The 24,334-nt window shown below is 43.6% G+C and overlaps 1 protein-coding gene across 1 annotated transcript in view; it reads right to left on the minus strand.

The window, feature by feature from the left end:
* Positions 1 to 24,334, minus strand: part of COL6A6 (collagen type VI alpha 6 chain) — a 633,605-nt gene that overhangs the window by 17,004 nt on the left and 592,267 nt on the right. Inside the window, exon 34 of the mRNA XM_078663886.1 lies at positions 20,569 to 20,665. Coding sequence (XP_078520012.1) covers positions 20,569 to 20,665 — 97 coding nt within the window. The remainder of the gene's footprint in view (positions 1 to 20,568; positions 20,666 to 24,334) is intronic.

Below are 24,334 nucleotides of genomic sequence, written 5' to 3' on the forward strand. Positions count from 1 at the left end.
ATGCTCAGTCCATCACCACCCCCTTGCGTACTGCTTTGTTCGCCATAAGTTGGCAGGGTATGCTCAGACGTGAGTCCCTTGCTCACTTTGCCACTGGATTCAAGAAAGCCGGGCAGAAGACGGCTGAAATGCCAGAAACCGGTCCTCGGAAGCTTGTTTCCGGTCCAGGGAAGGCATGGCATGGCAGTTCGGGCTGGACTGTTCCCATGAGGCACAGGGTCAGACTGATTTGCATATGGCCATGTCTGAACTGGGGTGGCAGAGTGGGCTAAAGAACGTGATGGATTAAACCCAGATCTCTTGACTGGGTGTGAGTGTTTGATTGGTTCAGATGCTCAGTCCATCACCACCCCCTTTTGTACCGCGAGGCTCCAGCTGCAGCTATTTCTTTTTCCTGCAAGAACTTTTCTCCTTCAAATAAACTTTGCTTGCTCCCATTTTCTCAAGCAGGTTCTGTCCTTTTTCTGCCCAGCAGGTCATGTTCTCCCCTCTTCCCACTCCCTACCATCAGTTGCAATGCACTTTGTTCCAAGAACCTACCAACCGTTCCCCATTCTCCAGCAGTTCATGTTGTCCTCACCTTGCACTCTCTTTTCCTTCGTCACTAGGCACTGCCCACCCCCAACCCCCCCTTCAAATTCTTGCTTGGTTGATGTTCAGCTTTACTCCTGCTTTTCCAGAACCATCATGAGCATGGACAACACACATACTCTCTAAAACAGACATGTTAGTTTAGAGAGTATATGTACACTGCACACACATACATCACAGCACAGATATGCCCCTACATTTTGTGTCACTGCGTTTACAACAGCACAAATCTCCAATCACACATCTGGTACACAATAAATACCCATCTCTACACTTTAGACAGAACTTTGTACCCATCAAAGACGGCAAAAATAAACAGTATTCTCCACAAGAGCACACCATGCACTATGGTACAAAACACTGCATTAGGGAAGGATTTATACCATACATTCATTACACAGCTGAAATGTGGCTTCATTTGCAATATGGCACCAGACATCTCTTGTGACAACACACATCTGTCTGCAGGGTAATGGGCAACTATTTTAGAAGATGTTGTCCAGTGGCATAATAAAGCTTGAGGTGGCCGACCCTGCAAAGTACACGGAGGGGCCTCCACTCTGCAGTCAATCAGGTACTCTCAGGCCAGGGTACTGTGCTGAGGAGGCCCTTTGTAGCTCGGGCCCCCCGCACCACAGGAGCTGTGGGGGGCCTGTGTTACACCACTGATGTTGTCTGCACAGCGGTTCTCACCAAGACTAGGTTCCAGCACTGCTGAGGCCAAGATATGAAGCATTGAGAGTCACTCATTTGCATTACAGGAGCTTAGCATGCCCAGTGTATTTACAGGGACTTGTGCACAGAAACATGATTGGTCCCTGATCTGTTTTAATAGTGAACAACTGCTGCTGGATGTTGCAAGGGGTGTCTTATCTGCTATGAGAAGGGTGCACTACTAGATTGATGGAATGTAAGACAGAATCCCACATGCGTTTAGCATGCATGCCTTCATCATGCCATCATTAAAATAAATGAATGCGTCGTTAGTATGCATTCGTTCAGCACGCATATCGTTATAACGACTTGCCTTAGATGGACGCTGGACTTTGGAATAGGATCATTTACTATTCCAACTCCAGTCTGCGCAACAGTAGGGAAGGTGTTGGGCTTTAAATCCAGCACTATTCCACCAATACGCCCCTTCTAAAGCAAGCCATTTTAACGACTTGCGGGCTGAATGAATGGGTGCTAATGACGCGTTTGTTCTATTGCAGGCGTTGTGAAAGCACAGCATGATTCTGGCTTCATCCTAAAGGACGTTTCCCAGATTGACGACCTTGAGGACTGCAGAGAGCACTGACGCTGCTTGAGTTCTGTCTAAGCCCATGGGAAACAACTAGGAATATGTACCAAGCTGAATACCGCATCAACAGTGACCAGTTCAGATGGTGGTCCTCAACTCTGGCGATGGTGTTACATTACAGTGGACCCCGCTGCTCGACTAGATGCTACCACCCTTCTGGATAGTCCAGCATCAAAGCAGGCTTTATACTAAAATGTCCTCAGGATATATGGACAGAGTGAAAACAAGACCTACATACAGGGGCGTAACACAGGCCCCCGCAGCCCACGCGGTGCGGGGGCCCAAAGCTCTAGGGGGCCCCCTCGGCACTGCACTCTGTCCGGAGAGCTCCTAATTGAGCCCAGAGGGGGCCCCTCTACATACCTTGCAGGGAGGCCCCCTTAATTTTCGTTACGCCAGTGCCTACACATATGTAACCAGTAATGGATAAATGTTAAGTGTAACCAAATCAAAGACTTATGTAACAAAACACAACAGCCTTTGTAAAACTCTGACACCCACTGGATCATATGCTGAATAAAATTGCTAAAAAAAATAAACAAATTAATGCATAAGGAATTTGGTCTAGTCCTCTGGTCTAACCTATCAAACGTGAAGCAGCTTAAGAAGTGATCCATGCAGAGATGTAGAGCAAGGATCCATGATGCATAGATACCCAACATGGGGAAGCATTTGCAAACCTGTTGCAGCTGAAGGACAGAGGGAGAAAGTCTACATGGACAAAGGCCTATGATGCGAAAGAGCAAATCACAAATTGGGAAGGCTGGTTCTGGCTCAGAAAGAAACCCCAGGTACATGTTGTTGGTGGGATAGTTGGAAACCCAAAGGAAGTAGGCGCACATCCAAGCAGGGTTTATAACAGCCGTAGGAAAACCTCAATTAAAGCGCCAATATGGTTACAATTTAAAACCCACAAACTGCTTCACTAGACCAGCTCCAGTGAGTTGTGCAGTCATACAATTTATGTCAAGACCAGAGGCTAGCATTATGCAGAAGTCTTTTCTTGTCACTCCATTGCAGCAGTTCAAAGAAATACATTATCCACATTTAAAATTCCAGAACCAGAATATCACTAGAGTCTAGATAGGTCTCAACCCAGCATCCATCATCCTCTTTTATCTGCTGCTCCTTAACAGCTAAGTATCTTGTGTGAATGGGTTTACATGTTTAGGCCTAGAGCTGTATTTAAGATTTAAAGACTGTTTATATCATAATGTATTTACTGTGCTACTTTGCAATAGTTCATACTTTTTTCAATTTATTTTTGTATTTTAGCATTTAGTATTTAGTATTTAGAGCGCCATGAAACCGTTGGTGAACGTGCGCGGTACAAATATTTTTAACGTAACGTAGCATTATTGTGTTATAGAGTAATGTTAAATGTGTTTCTTTGAACCCAATTTATTGGATTTATGATTATTTATTTTGGCACGTTTTTGAAGTTTGAATATTATAAATCGTGTCTTACCGTTTATTTGGGCCGGAGGGGACACGACCGTAATGGACTTAGAGTGAGGCCTTTGTTATCTGCACTTGCTCTGAGAAGGCCTGCATGCTGAGGCTTCATTTGAGGCTTCGGGATGCGGAGTGTTTTCGTTGGAGCAGACCTCCCTTGTTTCGATTTGTGGCATCGTGGCACTTGGTACATGTTTTGGCGGCCATTTTGGGTTAACTGACCCAATGATTTTCAGCATCTTGAAGCCGATTTTGGCCATTTTGCTGGATTTTTAACACACGTTTGGTGTAATTAAAGATTCAAAACGGTTAACGTTTTTTCTTCATTGCGTGATTGCAGCAGGTGAAAGATGGACAAGTTATTTGTTGGGGATTTGTTAATATGTGTTTGTTAATATATATATATATATATATATATATTAACAATCACGCTCTTGGGGTGTCCAAAGATCGAGCCGCACTCAAACGCGCGTGTGCCTTCCCCATAGCATTTCATCTGGTATGGGGAGCTCCGTGAATCCGTGTCTTTAAAAGCATCTGATTGGCCTGACGCGTTTCGCAATAAGCTTCTTCAGCGGCCGTCAGAAAGAGTGCATGATGGTTACTCTTTTATTGCGAAACGCGTCAGGCCAATCAGATGCTTTTAAAGACACGGATTCACGGAGCTCCCCATACCAGATGAAATGCTATGGGGAAGGCACACGCGCGTTTGAGTGCGGCTCGATCTTTGGACACCCGAAGAGCGTGATATATATATATATATATATATATATATATATATATATATATATATATATATATTTTTTTTTTGTGTAAGTTTAATATGGACAGGTTGTAGTTGAGGCTATTCAGGAGTAAGAGTTGGGAATTGTTAGTAGTGTAAAAGATGAGTGAGGAAGGAGAGACAACTGGGGAAAGTTGTGATACTTTAAAAAATGGTGCAGAACAAAATAAGAGCATTTGTGAAAGAGGTGGTTGAATCTGTTTTCAGAAGGAAGAGAAACACCGAAGATATTTCAGGAGATGAGTATTAGTCCTTGGATGAGGACAAAGGAAGTAAAGATAGAAGATCTGGGCAAAGAAAGATGGAAAAGAAGAATATTGAGTTGGACGACAGATTTCTGTCTTGGGAAAGAGATGGGCCTAGCGCCACAGAGGAGGAGGGTGTCCAAAGTGGCAGAAAAGAGATTGTCCATAGCAGCACGAAAGAGATTCATACTAGAACTGATGATGTTTATGCCCATGACCAGGTGGATGATCGATATGATGAATTCATCCTAGATGATTATGATAATGATGGTTGAAGCATGGACGATGATAAACTTGAGAAAGAAAGAAAGCTAAAGGCATTGTCAAGAATCCGCAGGGGGGTACACATGTTTAGTACTGACATGATTTGACACTCCAGGAGTGCCAGTTGATGGCCAATGCCACAGGTGGCTTACTTAATAAAACCGTGGATTAAAAGACCTTCGGAAAAGGAATCTAGGGCCATGATGAGAGCAGAGTGGTCTCATCCAGTTGCAGAAGACAAGGCATGTGTAACACCTAACTTGGACCCAGACCTAATAAGTTTCTTATTTACATTGTGACGTGATCCCAGAAAAGGTCTGGAGAGGGCACTGAAGCGGTGCCAGGATAGAATCGGTTTTGAAGCGGATAAGTCCTAGACTAGGGGACTTTGTAAAGAAGGAGCCTACAGAAGACCCCAAAAGGTATCTTTGGGGATGGTTTGGTGAAGGGTGTGTGGAAGTATGTTTTCCCATTCACCAGCCTGGATAAGGCTCAACCCTCGTTGAGAAGAGTGTTTCTGGGGGGCGTGTTTTTGATCGGGCCGGAGCAAGGGGACGTTTCTCTGGCCAATCATTTTTAAGGTCCAAATATCAGTCGCAAGGTTGAGGCTCCTTTAGGGGATTTAAATCCGCAACTGGATTTTACCCTCAGAGAAGAAGAGGTGGCAAAACTCACCAAGCCAGAGGAAGGGTGCAGTTTGCCCGAGGATCCCAAGGTAAGTACGAATACAGTTTTCGGTTCTTCCCCAAAAAAGGTAGGGGAACGGTTACAAAAATATGTAAACATTTGGAGGATATTAACAAGAGATCTATGGGTCATACATACAGTGCAAGGGTGCACAATAGAATTCAGAGAATATCCTGCACAGTCGAAGGAACCAAGACAGATGGTGTTTCAGCATTTGCCTGTCAATACAACGCGGGCTTTTACCACGCATGCCATTACAACACGGGGATTACAACGAAAGTCGTTACAACGACTTTCGCTGGAGGGCGCTGGATAGTGGAATAGTTTAATTTTGTATTCCAACTCCAGCCCACGTTGACAGACGGGAAGGTGTTGGATAGAAAATGAAACTATTCCCTATCCAACAGCGCCCTCCAGCGAAAGTCGTTGTAACGACTCTCGTTGTAATCCCCGCATTGTAATGGCAGTGCGGGGTAATCCCCGTGTTGTTATGGCTGTTCTCCGTTTCAGGAAGACCAGCAGAAGTTAGTATTGGCGGGGTACAGAAGATGTTAAAGAAAGGGTAAATAGAGAGAATATTAGAAAAGAAAGTGACTTTTGTAAGTACAATATATTTGGTCAAGAAAAAGTACAAGGGCTGGTAACCGTGATAAATTTGAGAAATCTGAACTGGTATTAGGTCTACACGCATTTCAAGAAGGAGGGTATCTATCTGTTGAGGGATATTTTGCAGAGGAACGCCCTGATGGTCAAACTGGACTTCAAAGATGCCTATTTTACCATTCCAATGGCGAAGAAGAGTCACAAGTTTCTTCAGTTCAGGTGGTTAGGAGTGCTTTATCAGTTTACTTGATTTCCTTTCAGACTGGCATCTGCACCTTGGTGTTTTATGAAGGTGGTGAGGCAAGTAGCGGTTTTTCTCAGAGAAAGGGTGATGTTTATGATAATGTATTTAGACGATTTTTTAATCATGTCTCAAGATCGGGGAAGTTGAGAGAGCACCTTCATTTAGTAGTTGGCATTTTGAAATCTCTGGGATTTTTGATCAACATGGAAAAGTCACTGTTAGATTTCTGCCAGGAGGTGGATTTCCTCGGGTTTCAGGTGAATACAGTAACTGCAACATTGAGTTTGCCAGAAAAGAAGAAGATGAAGATAAAGACAGAAGTCTGGCAGTTTCTAAACAAGCAGTCTATTACACTGAGATCATTAGCAAGAGTAATAGGTACATTTTCATCCTCAATTCAGCTGTTTTTTCTGGGACAGCTTTATTACAGGGCTCTGCAGAGATTAAAGGCAGAGAGTTTGAGGAGAGGATTATGATACGGGGACCATATTCAAGTTTCTGTGGAAGCACGGGAGGAATTTGTTTGGTGGTTAGACAATCTGGATGCCTTTAAAGGTCAGTCAATTTTTGGAGTATGTCCGGATTACATGCTGGAGACGGATGCAAGCCTTTTTGTCTAGGTCAACAGGAGACATGTGACAAATGGTCATGGGAATATAAAGGATCGAGGACAACAAATGTTTGGAGATGAGATCAGGACTTTTTGCTTGCAGAGTTTTGGGAAGGTTTTAAATAATTACAATATATTGTTGAAAATGGGCAATGTTTAGGCAGTGTGGTATATATACCGATTGGGTGGAAACAAGTCAAGAAATCTGACTCAGATTATGAAGGAGATTTAGAATTTTAGTCTGGAGTAAAAAACAGGTTTACAGGCAGAGTATTTTCCAGCTATATCCAATACAGTAGCAAATTGGAATTCAAGATATCTCAGGGACTACAGCAATTAGAAGCTAAATGTTGTTTTATTGCAGAGAATGCAGCATTTGTGGGGTCCCAAAGACGTGGATTTATTTGTGTCAATGTTCACATTTCAATTACTCTGATATTGCAGTTGGAGACCAGACCCTCAGAGGAGGTGGATGCCTTTCAGCAGGATTGGAAGGTAGAGGGGTATTCATTCACTCCTTTGGCGATGATAGAGAGGGCATTTTTGATGGTGAGGAGACAGAGATGACAGATAATTCTGGTAACTCCTTTTTTGGACACCTCAACCTTGGTTTCCAGGGCTGTTGGAGTTAGCGGTGGAGGAGCCTTATTTGATTCCGGATTCAGAAAAGATGCTGTTATGCCCAGGAGGGGAGTTGCATCCTTTGGTCATGGAAGAGGCTTTGATCCTTCTTGTTTGGAATATTTCAGGTGAGGAATCTAGTTTGCAGGACTTTCACGACAGGCTCAGGAGGCACTAGAAGGCGCTATGTTGGAGCATGGAAGAAATGAGTATGTTGGTGGTTGGAGAGGGACTTGGATCCCAAGGAGGCTTCTTCCATTGAGGTTTCTAATTTCTTATATTTGTTGTTTGAAAAAGCATGAGTTAGAGGACAAGTAATTGTTACAGGCCTGCTGTGGCAGCAGGTCCTACAATATAGGAGGTTGCTTAATAGGAAGGGATCCCTTAATTTGCAGAGAGATGAAAGGCATAAAGTTACAGGAATGTGAATTTTATATTTCCATTGTTTGAAAGATGTACCACAAATAGGTATTTATCTTTACGACAAGTGTCTTGTAAGGTGGCAACATTGTTATGCCTAATCTCATTTAGAAGAGTGTCAGATGTACGAGCTTTAGAGGTAAGTAATTGATTTTAAAATCCAGATAGAGTACTTTTTCAAATTAAGATACGGACAAAGACTATGGGCCTCATTACGAGTAAGGAAGGCCACAGGACCGCCGTACCCTAGGACGGACCACCACAGTATTGCTGCATCTGCTGGGATACAGAAACCCGCAGCAGTGGCGCAGCAGTCAGGAACAATAATATGCTGGCAGAACCGCTGCGGCATCACCGGGCATATTATGAGTTGCATGTCAACCGCAGATAGGCAACCTGCCACTCCTCGGCCTGGGGGTGCATGCAGGGGGCACATGTTGTGCCCCCCTGGAATTGCACCCCAGTTCCTGCACGGTGTGGCATGCACAACATGGCGCATACTAGAAACAAAAAAAGGTACTCCCTCTTGACCTAACTATTTTACCACTGGGATAATATAAGAGGTGTTTCCCAGTGGTAAAATAGTTAGGTCAAGAGGGAGTACCTTTTTTTGTTTCTAGTTGTCTTTCCCCTTCACTCTCTGACCTTAAAGTACAATTGGGAGGGGCCCCCTATCTATATTCTACCAACATGGTGCATACCACACAGTGCAGGAATGTGCTACGGCAGTTTTACAACAGCGATCTGTCTTAAGGCTCTCCTATGAGCCTTTGACAGTCGCTGCCATGACAGCGCCGAAGCACCACCTACCATTGGGTTACAGTTGTAATCCGGCAGACGCACTATTGAATTGGTGATCCTCCTGTCGGCGTGGTGGTGGTGGGCTGACAGGAGGACCGCCAAACCTGTAATAAAGTCCTGTGTCCTTCTATATTTTAGCCGAAATTTGACAAGCATCCTGAACTGTGTGTGGTTCGTTGTTTGAAAGAATATGAGAGTAGAAGGGAAGAGTTTCGAAGAGATGGAGGGAATCAATCACTGATTTCTTATGTGAGACTTTATAATCCAGTTAGTTCAGCAACAATAGCATGTTGGGTGAGGATTTGGATGCTTGAGGCAGGGGTTGATATGCAGAAGTTTGATGTGCTTTCTCTCAGGTTTGATGGTGGGTAAGGTTTTTTTGTCAGGTGGTCGATTGTAGGGGATTGTGAAAGTAGCTGACGTCTAAGGTAGATATGTTTGCTAGGTTGTATTTGAAACCACTGGAAGATTTTTCATCTGTTGTTTTATCACAGCTTTGAACATGCATAATGCTAGCCTACGGTCTTGACATGTAGATTCTCCAAGTTTGTAAGAGAGAATTGGGATTTTATTAAAGACGTGGTGGCTAGGATTTTCCTACCCTCTGATCCTAGGTATAGATAATTTTGGAAGCAGGAGTGGATATGTATGGGATACAAAAAGAATAGTTTGTTGGAAATGTTTTGTGAGAGTAGTGGTGCAGAAGAAGTTAATACAAGTTGTTGTGAGAGAGCAGTTTAAAAGAGGAAGATGACATTACCAAGATGGCCGCCAATCTGTAGCTGGTTAATATCCCACGGATACCATGCCATCCACCTACCATTTTACCACAGTGCCCCAAGACCTGTCATTATTATTGTGCCTAATCTATTGTTCACTTGTAGCTGAAGGCAGAGGTGAGCGGACCCCCTCCCCCACGAAGCACGAGGTAAAATGGCGGCTTCTACCACGCTTGTCCTGCCGGGAAGGGAGAGGTGTCCAGGTGGGCTTTTAATGGACTGCGTTACCCCCAATCACATATAGACGCTTGGGAGATCTTGTGACCTTTTAAGAGCTAAGGGAGACTGGCCCATCCTTCCCTGTAAAGTAGTGTAGCACCTGCCATCTTGATCAGCCCTCACCTGACCTTGTTCCTGCTCACCCACAGGACATTTACTCGGAGAACTTTCCCTAGTCAGCTGAGACCTAGCCATTTTAACTGATGCCCGGTGGAGCTAACTCGCGAGCTAAAGGGGAGATGGCCTATGGATTCCATCCTTGGCCATCACCCACCCAGCCGGTCTTTGGGCAAACTCTCCTGCGTCTCTCCTGTCCTTATCTCCCTCCTCCCCCTTCACCCTACCCCCTACCCGCTCTACCCTTCACCTCTTTCCAGCTATTGACCTTTGCCCTCTCCCGTCTTTGCTCATAGATCCTACCCTGATTACCAATTGGACTTTTTTCTGTGAGCTTTCCCTCGTCATTTGAGACCTAGCTTTTTGGCTGATACTTGATGAACATACCTTGTTTAGCTAAAGGGGAGACGGACTGTGGATTCCCTCCTAGTACGTCACCTACCCAGTTGGTCATTGGGCAGACTTCCTTTCGTCTCTCCTGCACTCTTTTCCCTCATCCTCATCCTCCCCTTCACCCTTCCTCCTTCCCCCCTCCGCTCTATTTGTCTCACCTTCCTTTCCTCTCTCAATGTGTTGATTATTCTTGATGTTATGTGTAATTGTTATCATTTTTCTGTAACATTGTATAACCTAATGTAAAGCACTCTGATACCTATAGGTCTAGCCAGCGCTATATAAAACTCATAAAATAAATAAATAAACTGCTGGTTTGAGACATATAGACTCTAGTGACATTCTGGTTCTGAAATTTTAAGAATGGTTAATGTTTTTCTTTGAAACGCTGCAATGGAGTGGCAAGAAAAGATGTCATGAGTGATGTCACTGACCATGTCATAAGTGATGTAATATGTGAGGTCATAAGCAGTGCATTGCGGGGCGTAACTTATAGTTAGCTCAGGCAACTATAACTGATGAATTTCACTGGGTGTGTACAAGTGAAATCCGAGCTTAACCATAACGTCCCTGTAACCTTTGTTTTTTCCATTAAACATATATATATATATATATATATATATATATATATATATATATATATTCACTGAAAAAACCATAGGTTATAGACCATATATAGTTAGGAATTAGCATTTAAAAAACCTTATTTTACTCACACAAAACCATTGAAATTCCATATATAGTTAGTTGCACTAACTATATATCGCGCACCCGCAATCCACTGCTGATGATGTCACATATTACATCATTCATGACATGGTCAGTGACATCACTGATGACATCACTGATGACATCTCAAATGACATCACTGATGACATCATCCAGTGACTGTGTGTTTCTGTAAAGTTTAAATATGTTTTACATATTGAAGAATGAGTAGATGTATAAGTGTCTGGACGAAGGATTTAGTAGGTGCATGACTGAATGTATGAGTGAGTGATTAAATGTGTCTCACTGAGTGCATGGGTTAGTGACTAAACTGTCTTAATTTGTGCATCATTATGTCTGTTGTTCTGTAAACTGCTGCATGTGTTGATCAGTAGCTATATGATTAACTATATGGGTTATTGATTGATTGTCCAAGTATTTGTATGGGAGACTGAGTGTGTGTGTGGCTGGCTGGGAGGTGTGTGACTCTGTGCAGATCAATGTGTACTTGTATCAATGATTGTATAAGAAAGTAAGTATGTGTTAGTATATGTTTGAAAATGTAAGGTGCTCTATGTTTAACTGTATAGACAAGAAAATGGAAGTGTGATTGATTCTTCGTGGAGAAGTGTGGCTCAGGGGTTAGAGGCAGCAGACCCGGAAGCTGAGATCGGTCCTGGACCAGGGTTCAATTCCCCGCCTCGGTGGGTCTTGGGCTAAAAATTCCACGGACTTGATAATTCTCGCACCGGTGCCTCCTCGACTCACGGGTTCACACTCTGCGACTCTGGGCAATAGCTTGCTTAATCTCCACAACGGCCCCTCGTGGCGGGATGCCTGACTTTCACCTTGTGGATACCCTGCTATCTCACAGGGGAATACCAGGAAGGGTTCCCTAAGCAAGCGCCGGGAAACCCACTGCGGGTAGCTGTGCGCTATATAAGCTCAACTACATTTACATACATTTACACATTTACAGGACTGACTAGGTGTGTGAGTAACTCCATGGATGAGTGGCAGAGTGTGAGTGTCTGTATAGGTGTATGAGTGCATATGATAGTGTTGTAAAGATGAGTGATTGTATGTATGAATGATTGTATGGGTGAATGAGTGAATGTGTGTGTAGACGTAGGAATCAGTGAGTACGTATGTAGTAACTAGTATTGGTGTGTCAATGGTTTCAAAAATTATACTCTGTATTTAACACTGGGTGAAACAGAGGTTATATTAAAATGTGAGGAGATGCATTGTATTGTCACATGAATGATATAATCCGTGATGTGGTCATTGATGTCAAATGAGATGTCATCAGTGATGTCATCAGTGATGTCATTTGAGATGTCATCAGTGATGTCATCAGTGATGTCACTGACCATGTCATGAATGATGTAATATGTGACATCATCAGCAGTGGATTGCGGGTGCGCGATATATAGTTAGTGCAACTAACTATATATGGAATTTCAATGGTTTTGTGTGAGTAAAATAAGGTTTTTTAAATGCTAATTCCTAACTATATATGGTCTATAACCTATGGTTTTTTCAGTGAATTTTCAAGGTTTTGTAAATGCTAATTCCTAACTATATATGGTCTATAACCTATGGTTTTTTCAGTGAATTTCAATGGTTTTTTAATAGCAAATATCATAAGCTGTCGAATGTCAAGTACGTGGTAAGTGAAAACATTTTCGTGTTTATGCACACTGATCTGCTTTGAATGGTGCCCCCCCCCTCATTTCTATTAGGAGTACTCTCTCTTTGCACATAGTGAAGGGTAGTTAACGTAGGCCTTTGCCCCCGTTGTAATACGTCGTGCCTGCTTCTCTCTCCATTTGATTGATTGTTATTCAAGTATTTACTGTTTTAGAATTGGTTCTCTTTGGTTCATTCTCTATTTACAAACAAACACAGAGTCGCAATACTCTGTTTAGTCTTTGCAGATAACGAAAAATCGTGTAAAAAAAAAAGAAAAGGAATCGAGCAAAATCAGTAGGCCACTAATGGGATCTCTTTTTGACCTCGCTAAAATAGAAACATTAGGAACAACCCCTCATGACAAATACAAAACTAGTGAGATGAACTGAACTCCACACAATGATGGCTGCAAAACAGCTCGGCTCCGCCACCCACCCCGCCCAAAATAACGATAAAGAGCGGCTGCCATGATTGGTTGCGGAATGGCCACGACGGAGCTACGAAATGGTGCTGCTCTCATGCTAACCCCAGCTTCAGTCTGAAACATCCAGAAACACTGTAGACTACCAATTCGATCAGTTCCGGTAGCACCCCAATGTAACCCGGTAGAGAAGAACTAGCCCTCCCCTCTTTGACTGATGGTTCTTGTTGCCTGTCCCTTCTGTTGTCATTTAACAGAACTATTTAGCCTGCTGAAAGGGGTTGTGTTCCGACCGCTGGTTGGTGGAGACATTTTGACTATATTCTGGACCTGCGTTGTCGCGTAATGCGTCATATGACGCGCCGCGTTAGCGCATCCGGAAGTCATCCGGGGCGCGCAGCGCGTAACGTAAGCATAACAAGTCATGTGACTTGTTAATAAAACTTTTCATTGGTTCATTTTACTTTTCTTATTCTAATGATGAAAGGCTTGGTCATATGACCTAAAAATTACGCTTTTTATTACTTCCGAACATTATTTTTTCTTAAATATATGTTATAATGTTCCAGGCTAATGTACTTTCCCGGAAAATTTACAACTGTCCTGCAAGTAAAATATATTCTTTTTTCGAGAAAAAGAGCGTTTCTTCGTCCCATGACGGAGCCGTTGAGCAAAAGAGGGTCGACCTGCTGTCTTAGTCGCCGATACGCCTGAATATGAGATTCTTATCGATCACTTTATGTTGCAGGAGTAGAAAACACAACAGCCCTTGACCATTTATCTTTACTGCGTTCCTTCGTATTATACCTTTTACCCTTCATGTAATTGGTCTGCTTTATTTCACTTGCCTTTTAATGATTCTAAAACAGTGACTATTATTAAAAACTTTACCAATGTATATACTACTACCATGTTTTCTTTTAAAAACCTTTATTGTGAAAATTTCATTATACAAATACGAGCCTATAACCACGTGGGCCGGCCACGGAGCAAACTGTAATCGTATATGATGAGTAGACATTTACACTGTAGAGGAACGTAACGGGCGGGCCATTAGGTTGCAAGAACTAAGGTGTCTAACAGTTACGGAATCGGTGGACGTACATTTTATAATTAAAATACGACAGGGCCAGTTACAATAAAATTATCTAGATATACATTTGCGGGCAAGTACCATGGGTGACGTTAATTCGAACTTTCAATAGTACAGTAATCAATAACACATCAGAACTTAATATCAATAGGGATGTCGAAATATTCAATCGATTCTCGTCCCCGCCCGCCATGTGCTTCAAAACTGCATACGTATCTCGTGATTTCAAGGTTCTGCAACCAGTACACAACAAGGAGTTACGAGTCCCATTTATTCCGGCGCCATTTTGGGCGAGGACGGGCAGGTCCAGGATATAGTCAAAATGTCTCTACCAACCATCGACTATGATGATGTTCATATGCTGTATTTATTAGAGTAACACTCATCTGTCCACATGAAATTAATTTGCCACAATCTAAACATGTCATTTTAATCTTTCCAAAGTTCTTCTAAATATTTGGGACCGTTTCCCTTGCCTCTGATGCTGTCAGTGCCACTTCTTTGATGAATGTACTACCAGGTCAGGGGTTCTCCTCCAAATCTCTCTTTTATGCAGCACTATAATTAATTGGTGCCACCTCTCCATATGACGATGCATGGTATAGTTACCATAACTATATTTTTTTTCGGTTCCTCTGGAGAGTTCATCGTGGCAGATGAAGCGTGTAACGTACCGGGCATTTACCTTTTTTTGCATGTACAGGAAAGGAAAAAAAAATCGAGCGTCCGAGTTCTAAGGTGTCCCAGGGCCATTTTAGTGGACCAGGCCCAAATCCAAAGAACAGGCCGCCATTTTGAGAGTCCTGTTGCAGCCGCCTGTCGCTGTAGCATCAAGAGCAGCCGAAACTCAGCTGAATGGCAACTGAAACGGTAAAGGGGCGCCCCACTACAGCAGACGAGCCTCCACCTAGGAAGGCCCGTTCACGCCGCCTCCCCCCCCCCCTTCGGGCACCCCACGCCGTTATTCGGAGCAGTATTGTAGGATGGCCACACCAGTGCAGCAACTTGCTAGACACCACCTCGGTGGTAACCGAATTTCAGCGCCTTTTGGTGTCTTCTATTCAGAAAACATTGTTGTGCTGCCTTCGACCTATTCGCCGCAAGTGCGCACGCAACTCAGCTGCATAGCTTGCTAGACTCCACCTCGGTGCTAACCGAATCTCAGCGCCTTGTGGTGTCTTCTATTCCAAAAATATTCTTGCGCTACCTTTGCCCCATTCACACATCGGTCCGCTACTGACGCCATCTCACAGGCTAATGGGGCGCCCCACGCCGAGTTTCAGCATTGTAGGATGACCACACCAGTACAGCAACTTGCTAGACATCACCTCGGTGCCATCCGGATCTCGGCGCCCCACTGCAGATGAAGTGCCTCTCAACTATGAAACCACCACGGTGACATCCGGATCTTGGCGCCTTGTGCTGGTTCCGGCCTATTCACACATCGGTCCGCTACTGACGCCATCTCACAGGCTAATGGGGCGCCCCACGCCGAGTTTCAGCATTGTAGGATGACCACACCAGTACAGCAACATGCTAGACATCACCTCGGTGCCATCCGGATCTTGGCATCTCAACGCCTAGTGGTATCTTCCATACAGAAAATATTGTTGCGCTGCCTTTGGCCCCATTCGCACATCGGTCCGCAACTGACACCATCTCACAGGCCAACAGGGCGCCCCACGCCGACTTTTACCATTGTAGGATGGCCACACCAGTACCACAACTTGCTAGACACCACCTCGGTGCCATCCGAATCTTGGCATCTCAGCGCCTTGTGGTGTCTTCTAGTCAGAAAATATTGTTGCGCTGCCTTTGGCCCCATTCGCACATCGGTCCGCTACTGACGCCATCTCACAGGCCAACGGGGCGCCCCACGCCGACTTTCAACATTGTAGGATGGCCACACCAGTGCGGCAACTTACTAGACACCACCTGGGTGCCATCCGGATCTTGGCGCGTTGTGCTGCCTTCGGCCTATTCGCACATCGGTCCGCTACTGACGCAAACTCACAGGCCAACGGGGCGCCCCACGCCGACTTTCAGCATTGTAGGATGGCCACACCAGTGCTGCAACTTGCTGGACACCACCTCGGTGCCATCCGGATCTTGGCGCGTTGTGTTGCCTTCGGCCTATTCGCACATCGGTCCGCTACTGACGCCGCCTCACGTACCAACGTATTTTCTCCACATTTTATACCCTATGCCGCATAACAGGTCATGTGACTTGTTTATAAAACTTTTCATTGGTTCATTTTACTTTTGGTTTCCTAATGATGGAAGGCTTGATCATATGACCTAAAAACAACACTTTTCATTGGATGAAAACTTTTTTTTTTTCCCAAACGATGAAAGCCCCACCTTGTTTCTGGATGTTTCAGACTGAAGCTGGCGTCAGCATGAGAGCACCACCATCTCGTAGCTCCGTCGTGGTCATTCCGCGAGCAATCATGGCAGCCGCTCCCCACCAGAAGCCTACAGGAGTCGGGGGCCCCCAAAACTTTTGATGAATCCTCAAGGCGGAGGGGACGCTTTCGAGAATGGGGTCCAAGACCTAGCAGACAAGCGTCCGATTTCCAAGGTGTCCCAGGGCCATTTCAGTGGACCAGGCCCAAAAAGGAAACAGCCTGCCGCCATTTTGAGAGTCCTGTGACAGCCGCCTATCGCTGCACCGCAAGAGTGGGCGCAACTCAGCTGAATTGCGGCTTTTGACACAGTGGACCAAAAGCGGACGGAATGGCAACTGAAACGGTAAAGGGGCGCCCCACTACAACAGACGAGACTCCACCTGGAGAGGCCTGTTCACGCCGCCTCCCCCGGGGCGCCCCACGCCGTTATTCGGAGCAGCATTGTAGGATACCAAAACCAGTGCGGCAACTTACTGGACATCACCTTGGTGCCATCGTTCTGCTGCCTTGGAACTATTCGCACAACAGTTTGCTACTGATGACCCACCCCCCGCGACGCCCCATGCCAGAAATCTGGACGTTGTGCTGCGTTGGGACTATTCGCACAGCCGACCGCTACTTCGTTGTTTTTCCCTAAAAATGTTTATATGTTATTACTGTTTTTGTTTTCTTGTATATATTTATAAGTTATTAAAGTTTTATAATCTTACTACTTTGTTGGAGTGCTATATATTTTTAATGTGACACATAATTGTAAAAACTTTGATGTACAAAGAGTCATCCCTGGAATCTTCCGCTTCAGGCTCGGTCCCCTCCCCAATCACAATACAGGATGGTTTTCAGATAATAGGAACGCGTCTGCTGTGACGGATCTCATCGAGTGTGGGCCTTGATCTACTATAACTCCTTTGAAGAGGGGTGATTCTTTACAGCTGGGGCCATAAACTACATCTGCAGGGCTAGCTGATACCCTAGGACCGGCCTGGACAATCGGACATAGAGGAAAAGGAGTGTCAGAGGGTGCGGTAGTGAATAGGGCGAAAGGGAGGTGTCGGGCGGGCACAGGGTGTGATTCTCAGGGAAGAGCAGCGCAGATGGGGGGTGGTTTATTACCCATGCAGACAGAGAGCGGGGGTGACCACTGCCTGGGGGAGATGCTTGCGAGGGTGGGGAGCCATGCTAAGGATCGACAGCGTGCACAGAGTGGGTCTGGTCAAGGCATCTAAAATGACTGCCGTGCACGACAAAAGTGTGGCATTTGAAAAAAGGCAAGATGGCGCAGACAATGTTTTTCAACACTTCCTGATTTCCTTCGAATCGAACGTTAACAGACGTTGGGGCATATTACCAAAGTTAAGCGATATTTATCCCTAACGATGCTTAGCAACGATTTTTTTACCGCTAAGCATCGTCAGAAATTATCGTAGATAAACCTTGCTATTATCAAGGTTTATCGCAAATACGATAAAAAACGACCGCAATGCATTAATATCGCTGAAAACTCACCGATATTCATGCATTACCGAGCTAATGCTCTTAGCCATGTTATCCACCTCCCATTGGATAACATGGCTAAGAACTGCTCAGGGCAGGTGTTAGTTTTTGGAGATATTCGCGCTTATCGCGAATATTTCCAAAAGTTGATAATAGGAGATAGCGATGTTAGCAACTGTTTCCAGTCGCTAACATCTTGGCATGCCCACTTTGCATGTCATTAGTGATAAATATCACTCACATGCAAAGTGGAGCCCAAGATGGTCGCTATCTCCTACTAGCCGTCGCTAACTGGTGTTAGCAACAGCTAGGTAATACAGATATAATTTTATCTCTGCGAAGCGGAGCGCTGTTACAGATATATATCTTGTTTTTGAACGTTAATTTCTCAAAATCCACTGAAGCACATATATTGAGACCTAGCAAAGGCACATCGAGCTACCAGTCCCTACAATTTTGCCAAGTTTCGTGCAAATCCATTCAGCCGTTCGATTATTATTATTATTTTTTTTTTTGCCCCGCGGGGCCCTTTTAAAACCTCCACATCAAACCTAAGAGGTCAAGGAGGATCTACTATGCCCCCTTATGGTCATTTGCCCCTTCGCTTTGGCCTCCTCTTGTCTCTCGATCCTACCGAGAGACAAGATGGCGGCCGCTACGGACTGTTTGCAATGTTTACAGACGCCGGAGAACCAATCAGCTTCGCAAACCTCCGTTACGCGAAGCGGAGCGCTGTTAGAGATATATATCTTTTTTTGAACGTTAATTTCTCAAAATCCACTGGAGCACATATATTGAGACCTAGCAAAGGCACATCGGGCTACCAGTCCCTAATATTTTACCAAGTTTCGTGCAAATCCATTCAGCCGTTCGATTATTATTATTATTCTTTTTTTTTTGCCCGGCGGGGCCCTTTTAAAACCTCCACATCAAACCTAGGGGGTCAGCGAGGATCTACTATGCCCCCTTATGGTCATTTGCCCCTTCGCTTTGGCCTCCTCTTGTCTCTCGATCCTACCGAGAGACAAGATGGCGGCCGCTACGGACTGTTTGGAATGTTCACAGACGCCGGAGAACCAATCAGCTTCGCTTCACAAAGCTCCGTACCGCGAAAAGTCCGCGAACCGGAGCGCTGCCCGGTCCGCTGTTACAGATATATATCTTTTTTTGAACGTTAATTTCTCAAAATCCACTGGAGCACATATATTGAGACCTAGCAAAGGCACATCGGGCTACCAGTACCTACAATTTTGCCAAGTTTCGTGCAAATCCATTCAGCCGTTCGGGCTAAAAGTGAGGCCAACCGCCCTATGGAAAACTCAATGTTAAAAACACGTTTTGGGGCCCCCCTTTTTTCTCGGCCCCCCCTTGACGAACCCCCCCCAAATTTTCAAGGGCTGCTCAGAAACAAAATGTGCCATTTTCCTGAAAATTTCAGCCAATTCCGTCCACAAACGCCAAAGTTATTAGACATAGAATTTTCAAAAATCCCATAGAGAAAAAATCCTAACTATATATACCTACTGGCGACCGCCAGTAGGTAATATATATATGTGCAATTTGTGTGTGTGTGTATATATATATATATATATATATATATATATATATATATTCTACCAATCGGTTCCCTGGCGGACACCAACGCGTTTTGACTATCAAATCTTGTTCACGGTTAGGTGAGTCCCTCTTTACTTTCTCTATATATACAACATTCCTACTCGTGCCTGTAAAGAGTCATTGTTGTGAAAATGTAGCTACAAATTTAAACCATTTCTACAAAGAAGATAGTCTGTACATAATATATACTGGTAAATCATACCCATAGTTAAAAAAATTTATTTACTTCTTTCTTACTTGTTCGAAACAGTCTAGTGTGTGGTTTTGATTGCTATTTTGTAGATCACATTCTTTTTATCTGCTGATAATTATGCATATTGAGCAGTTGTTTTTATTTTTTGTTGACATTTGCCTCTTTTCTGTCAAGAGGGCTAGTAAATGTTATTAGTTCCCCGCCATTGTTGTGTTTGGCGGTCACTTTTGATCCCTTGATGGTTATATCAGTTGTTTTATAATCAGACTCTATGTCATTGCTAGACATATGGGACTCTTCACATGTTCTGTAAACCCTTGGGCTCAGTGCCCTTTCTAACATGTTGCTCATGATGCATTTCATACCGGGCTAAGTGACCAATTGTATTCTCAGTTTCTTTCACACTACATTGATCTCTAATTACACAAGTGATTCTCCTTAAACAGTTACTCTAACAAAATGCATGTTTCTCTTTAAATAGTTTTTGTGTGTCAATGTCCATCCATTCATAGATGAACATACAGCTCTTCATTCCCATTTAGGCCATATGGATGTTTTATTTTGAATCTGGTGATCAGACGCAATTCCAAACGTCTGAGCTTTAATGTCCTGTCTCCTCCTCTTTCATTTGTAGGTATGTTAGCAATTTCATAATATCTTATTTGATTCCAGTCACAAGCTTTCTGCATTTCCAGATGTTTGGTGATAGCATAGTTTATGTATTTATTCTGGATAGCTAAAATTAGTATCATTATTATTTAGCCATCTGGGGGGAAGAAATGCAGAATTTTATTGTTACTTACCATAGCATAATGTGCATTGCTGTAGTCTTCTTATCAGTGAGTCATGTTCGTCTCCAGCACTATATGGTAGTATCTGAAACATTCCAGTGGTGTCCAACTGTGCACAAAAGATGGTACAGTATGAAACTTTTCACATCACACAAACATAGTTAATATATCTTCTAAAAACACTCCTTCCCCTGATACCAATGACCATTCAACTCTTTTTGCTTATCTGCATAGGTAAATTACACATGAGTAATTCTACACATGTACATTTACTCTTACACTTGTAGGGAATCTACTACTTTTGGCTAATTACCACTTCCCAGTGTAAATTAACTGCAAAGTGTAGACATTGATGTCTTCACCCCCTGAAACAGGAGGTTGAACTACATTCACTAGTCTTTGATGTCTTCACTCCCTGAAACAGGGTGGTCGAACTACATTTACTAGTGTAAAGTTACAATTATTATCTCTTCACAAGTAGGCAGAGTTCTTCATCAACGGGGCGGATTTCTCCCTATGGTAACTAGTAAAAATATTTTTAAAGTTCAATATTTCTGTCAATTAATTTTATATTTTTATTTTAAATGTAGAATAAAACATAGAAAATGCTACAGTACTATTAACTTAAATCTGAATTAAATATTTAAATAATTTAAATATACTCGATAAAAATTATTTTTTGAAAGGTTTATATTAAAATACATATTTACATTTATTTATTATGCTTCAAACATTACTAAAAGTTATGTATATAACTTGTTCAAATTGATTAAGATATTTACTTTTTAATTAAAAAAGTTATTAATATATATATCATATACATTTTTTATTTTCTATGTATGTTTCTACAAATTAAGTTTATATACAGTTTTTAAGAAGTTAAAAAAATATATATTTTAACATAATTTCCTACAGAGTGCTATTTTAAGTCCCTTTCTCCCTTATTGTCTTTGGGAGGATGTTGAAGTGCCAGTGGTTGGGCTTGTGGGGTCCTGGACTTTCTCCAGGTCTGAGCTGTAGAACGTTTACAACTGTTTTGGGACCTTTTAGGCTGTAGTAGGTTTTGAAGTGAAGTTTGTGACTTGGAATAAGATAATTCAATGTAGGTGGGAGCATGTCAAAACCTAAACCCCTCCTTAATCCTTTGTAAACCCCTCATCACTCTTTACTAAATCCCATCTAGTTAGTTGTTACAATGTCTCATTTTCCAGCTTTTATTTTCAAAATTGATCTATCCCTCGTGCACTGCCCTCCAATGGTCTAAACCAGGGATTCAAACCTTTTCTGTTAAAGTAGCTACTTATGTTCAATGAGCCTCATCCCGAGCATTTAATATTAGTGATGGAGTAGCAACCACCGTATCTGAGATTATCTGCAGTGATAACATTAGTGCATTAGGCAGGGTTGCCACCAATTCCCCTGGCACCAAGGTTATACACAGATAGCTGGACAGCTACCAGAAGCTCACGAGTCACTATTTGGAGACTCCTCGTCTAAACAGTTGGATCTAACAGTGAGAAAGGTGGAAGTGGTACCACACCAAACCAATGGTAATGTTAATTTGTTACTGTAAATGTGAGGTTACAGGTAAGATGGTGGAAGTAGATATCCTGCAACCCTCCAGGAACTGTGCCAAGTTCAGTATTTTCAGATTCTGCCTAGGGGAACTGGTTTAGAGTAGAAACATTCAGAATGGGATTTGTACTTGCCATACTCCATGCAAGGAAATAGTGCCACTTACATCCTTGTCTTCTTTCATAGCGTTCGGCCAGCTATTTTGCTCCTTTAGATAGAAGCCTATTAGCCGTCTTCAAAAAGTCTTGGGTTTCGAAACGTAAAGAAGAGCCACGTAATCTTGGCCAAGAGATGGTGAAGACCACTTGGCATATGCTGAGGTCAGGGTACAGACAGTTTGTGTCTATGGTTGATGTACTGATGAGATGTTGACACAAAAACAGTTTCTTCTTACCTGACTCTTTACCACATGATCAGCACCCAGCTCTGATTGGATCTCCTGAAGCATCTGTGAATAAGTCTTGAACTGGGAGCTACAGCGAGGCTAGCAGTGGCAGAAGAGATAAAGGGCCAGTATGTACATCTGATTCTCAGGTGCTTAGTGCTGCAACCGGAAGGTCCAACATGGGCACCTGAAGCTGAAGAGGAACAACTGGGCAGTTTCCCTGTCATCTATCTTCACACTCACTGTCTAGTAGATGGGTCTGAAGTAAGAATGGAGTATAGCATGGAAAAAAAAATCTGCATTTGGATTGAATAGAAGCTGACAACTCCTGATCCTGTTTTTCCTGATATCATGGGTCAGTAAAGTCTAAAAAGTCCACCTAGGGTCCACTTTCGCTTAGAGGGGAGCACACAAAGTAGGTTGGTGCCAAATCCTATTCCCCCAAAATATGTTGTAGCATGGTGCCTACTACATGTGACTAAATTACATACAGGTGCATCTCTGACATGGTTGCAATAACTTAATGAGACAATTGTGGCATGAGAGAGGTTAGGCATCTCTGTTCTCCTGCATACTCCTGTATCGCTTGTTGTTTGTGTTAAAAGGCGGTGTACCCAAGAACTACGAAAGGCCAATATCACTGGCCTCTTGCAGCATGGTTCTACATTCACCAGCCAAATACACCTAATCTTCTGATGTATTGATTCTGGCAGTCTATTAGTGAATGGGTGATCGGGAAGAGATCTGCAGAGCCAGCTGAGGCTCCACCATTGGAAATGGGTCAGTTCTCTAAGCTCAATCAGGTGGGGGGGAACTGCATGTTTAATGGGATGTGGTTCACTCCTCTCACCAAACTGTATACGGCCCCCTAATATTGTCAACACAGCTGTCAAAGTCAATAAAAAATTATAACAACAGCCATGAAACTGTAAACAGCTTCAATCAATCAAACAGTGGATTTCCAAATGCGAAGCTAATCACCCAGGAGGGTACTGAAGCACAGGAAAAGAGGCATTTGCTGGGAGATCAGATGAAGAGCCAGGTCTTGAGTGCCTTCCTGAACTCCAGGGGGTTAAAGCTTCAGAGGTGCAAGGGGAGGTCATTGTAGGATTTCCCCGCTCGTTAGGAGAAGGATACGAGGGGTGTGAGCAAGGGACAGGGATGTAGATCGCAGGTGTCTGGAGGGTCAGTGGAAGTTCATGTGGTGCTTGATTTAGGCTAGACCTTGGTTGTGCAGGGCCTTGTAGGTGTGGATCAACATCTTGAATTGACATATCTTCTGTACAGGGAGCCTGTGGAGTTCTAGAGGTGAGGGTGATGTGGATCCATTTAAAGAGGTTGAAGATGGGTCTGGCTGCAGAGTTCTGATTGTTCTAAAGTCTCTTCCGGAGATGGGTGGTGATTCCTGTGTACAGTGTGTTGCCGTAGTCCAGACAGCTGGTGTTTACGGCTTGGGTGATGGTGCGTTTGATGTTGATGGGGAGCCACTTGAAGATCTTCCATAGCATACGGAGTGTGAGGAAGCAGGTGGTGGAGACTGCGTTGATCTGGGATTTTATGGTAAGCCTGCCATCCAGTATTATGCCAAGTTTTCTTGCATGGTCTTTCTGCATGGGTGAGGGTCCTAGTTCCATTAACACCACAAATCGTTCTATGGTGAGGGGTTGTTGCCAAAGATCAGCACTTCTGTTTTGTCCATGTTGAGTTTCAGGCAATTGTTTTTCATCCAGTTGGTGACGCTTGCCATACATCTGCGGAAGTTGGCTCTTGTGGTGGAGGGGTCTTCTAAGAGGGAGAGGATGACCTGGGTGTTGTCTG

Source organism: Lissotriton helveticus, chromosome 10, assembly GCF_964261635.1.
Source record: "Lissotriton helveticus chromosome 10, aLisHel1.1, whole genome shotgun sequence".
In the NCBI taxonomy this organism is placed as follows: domain Eukaryota; kingdom Metazoa; phylum Chordata; class Amphibia; order Caudata; family Salamandridae; genus Lissotriton; species Lissotriton helveticus.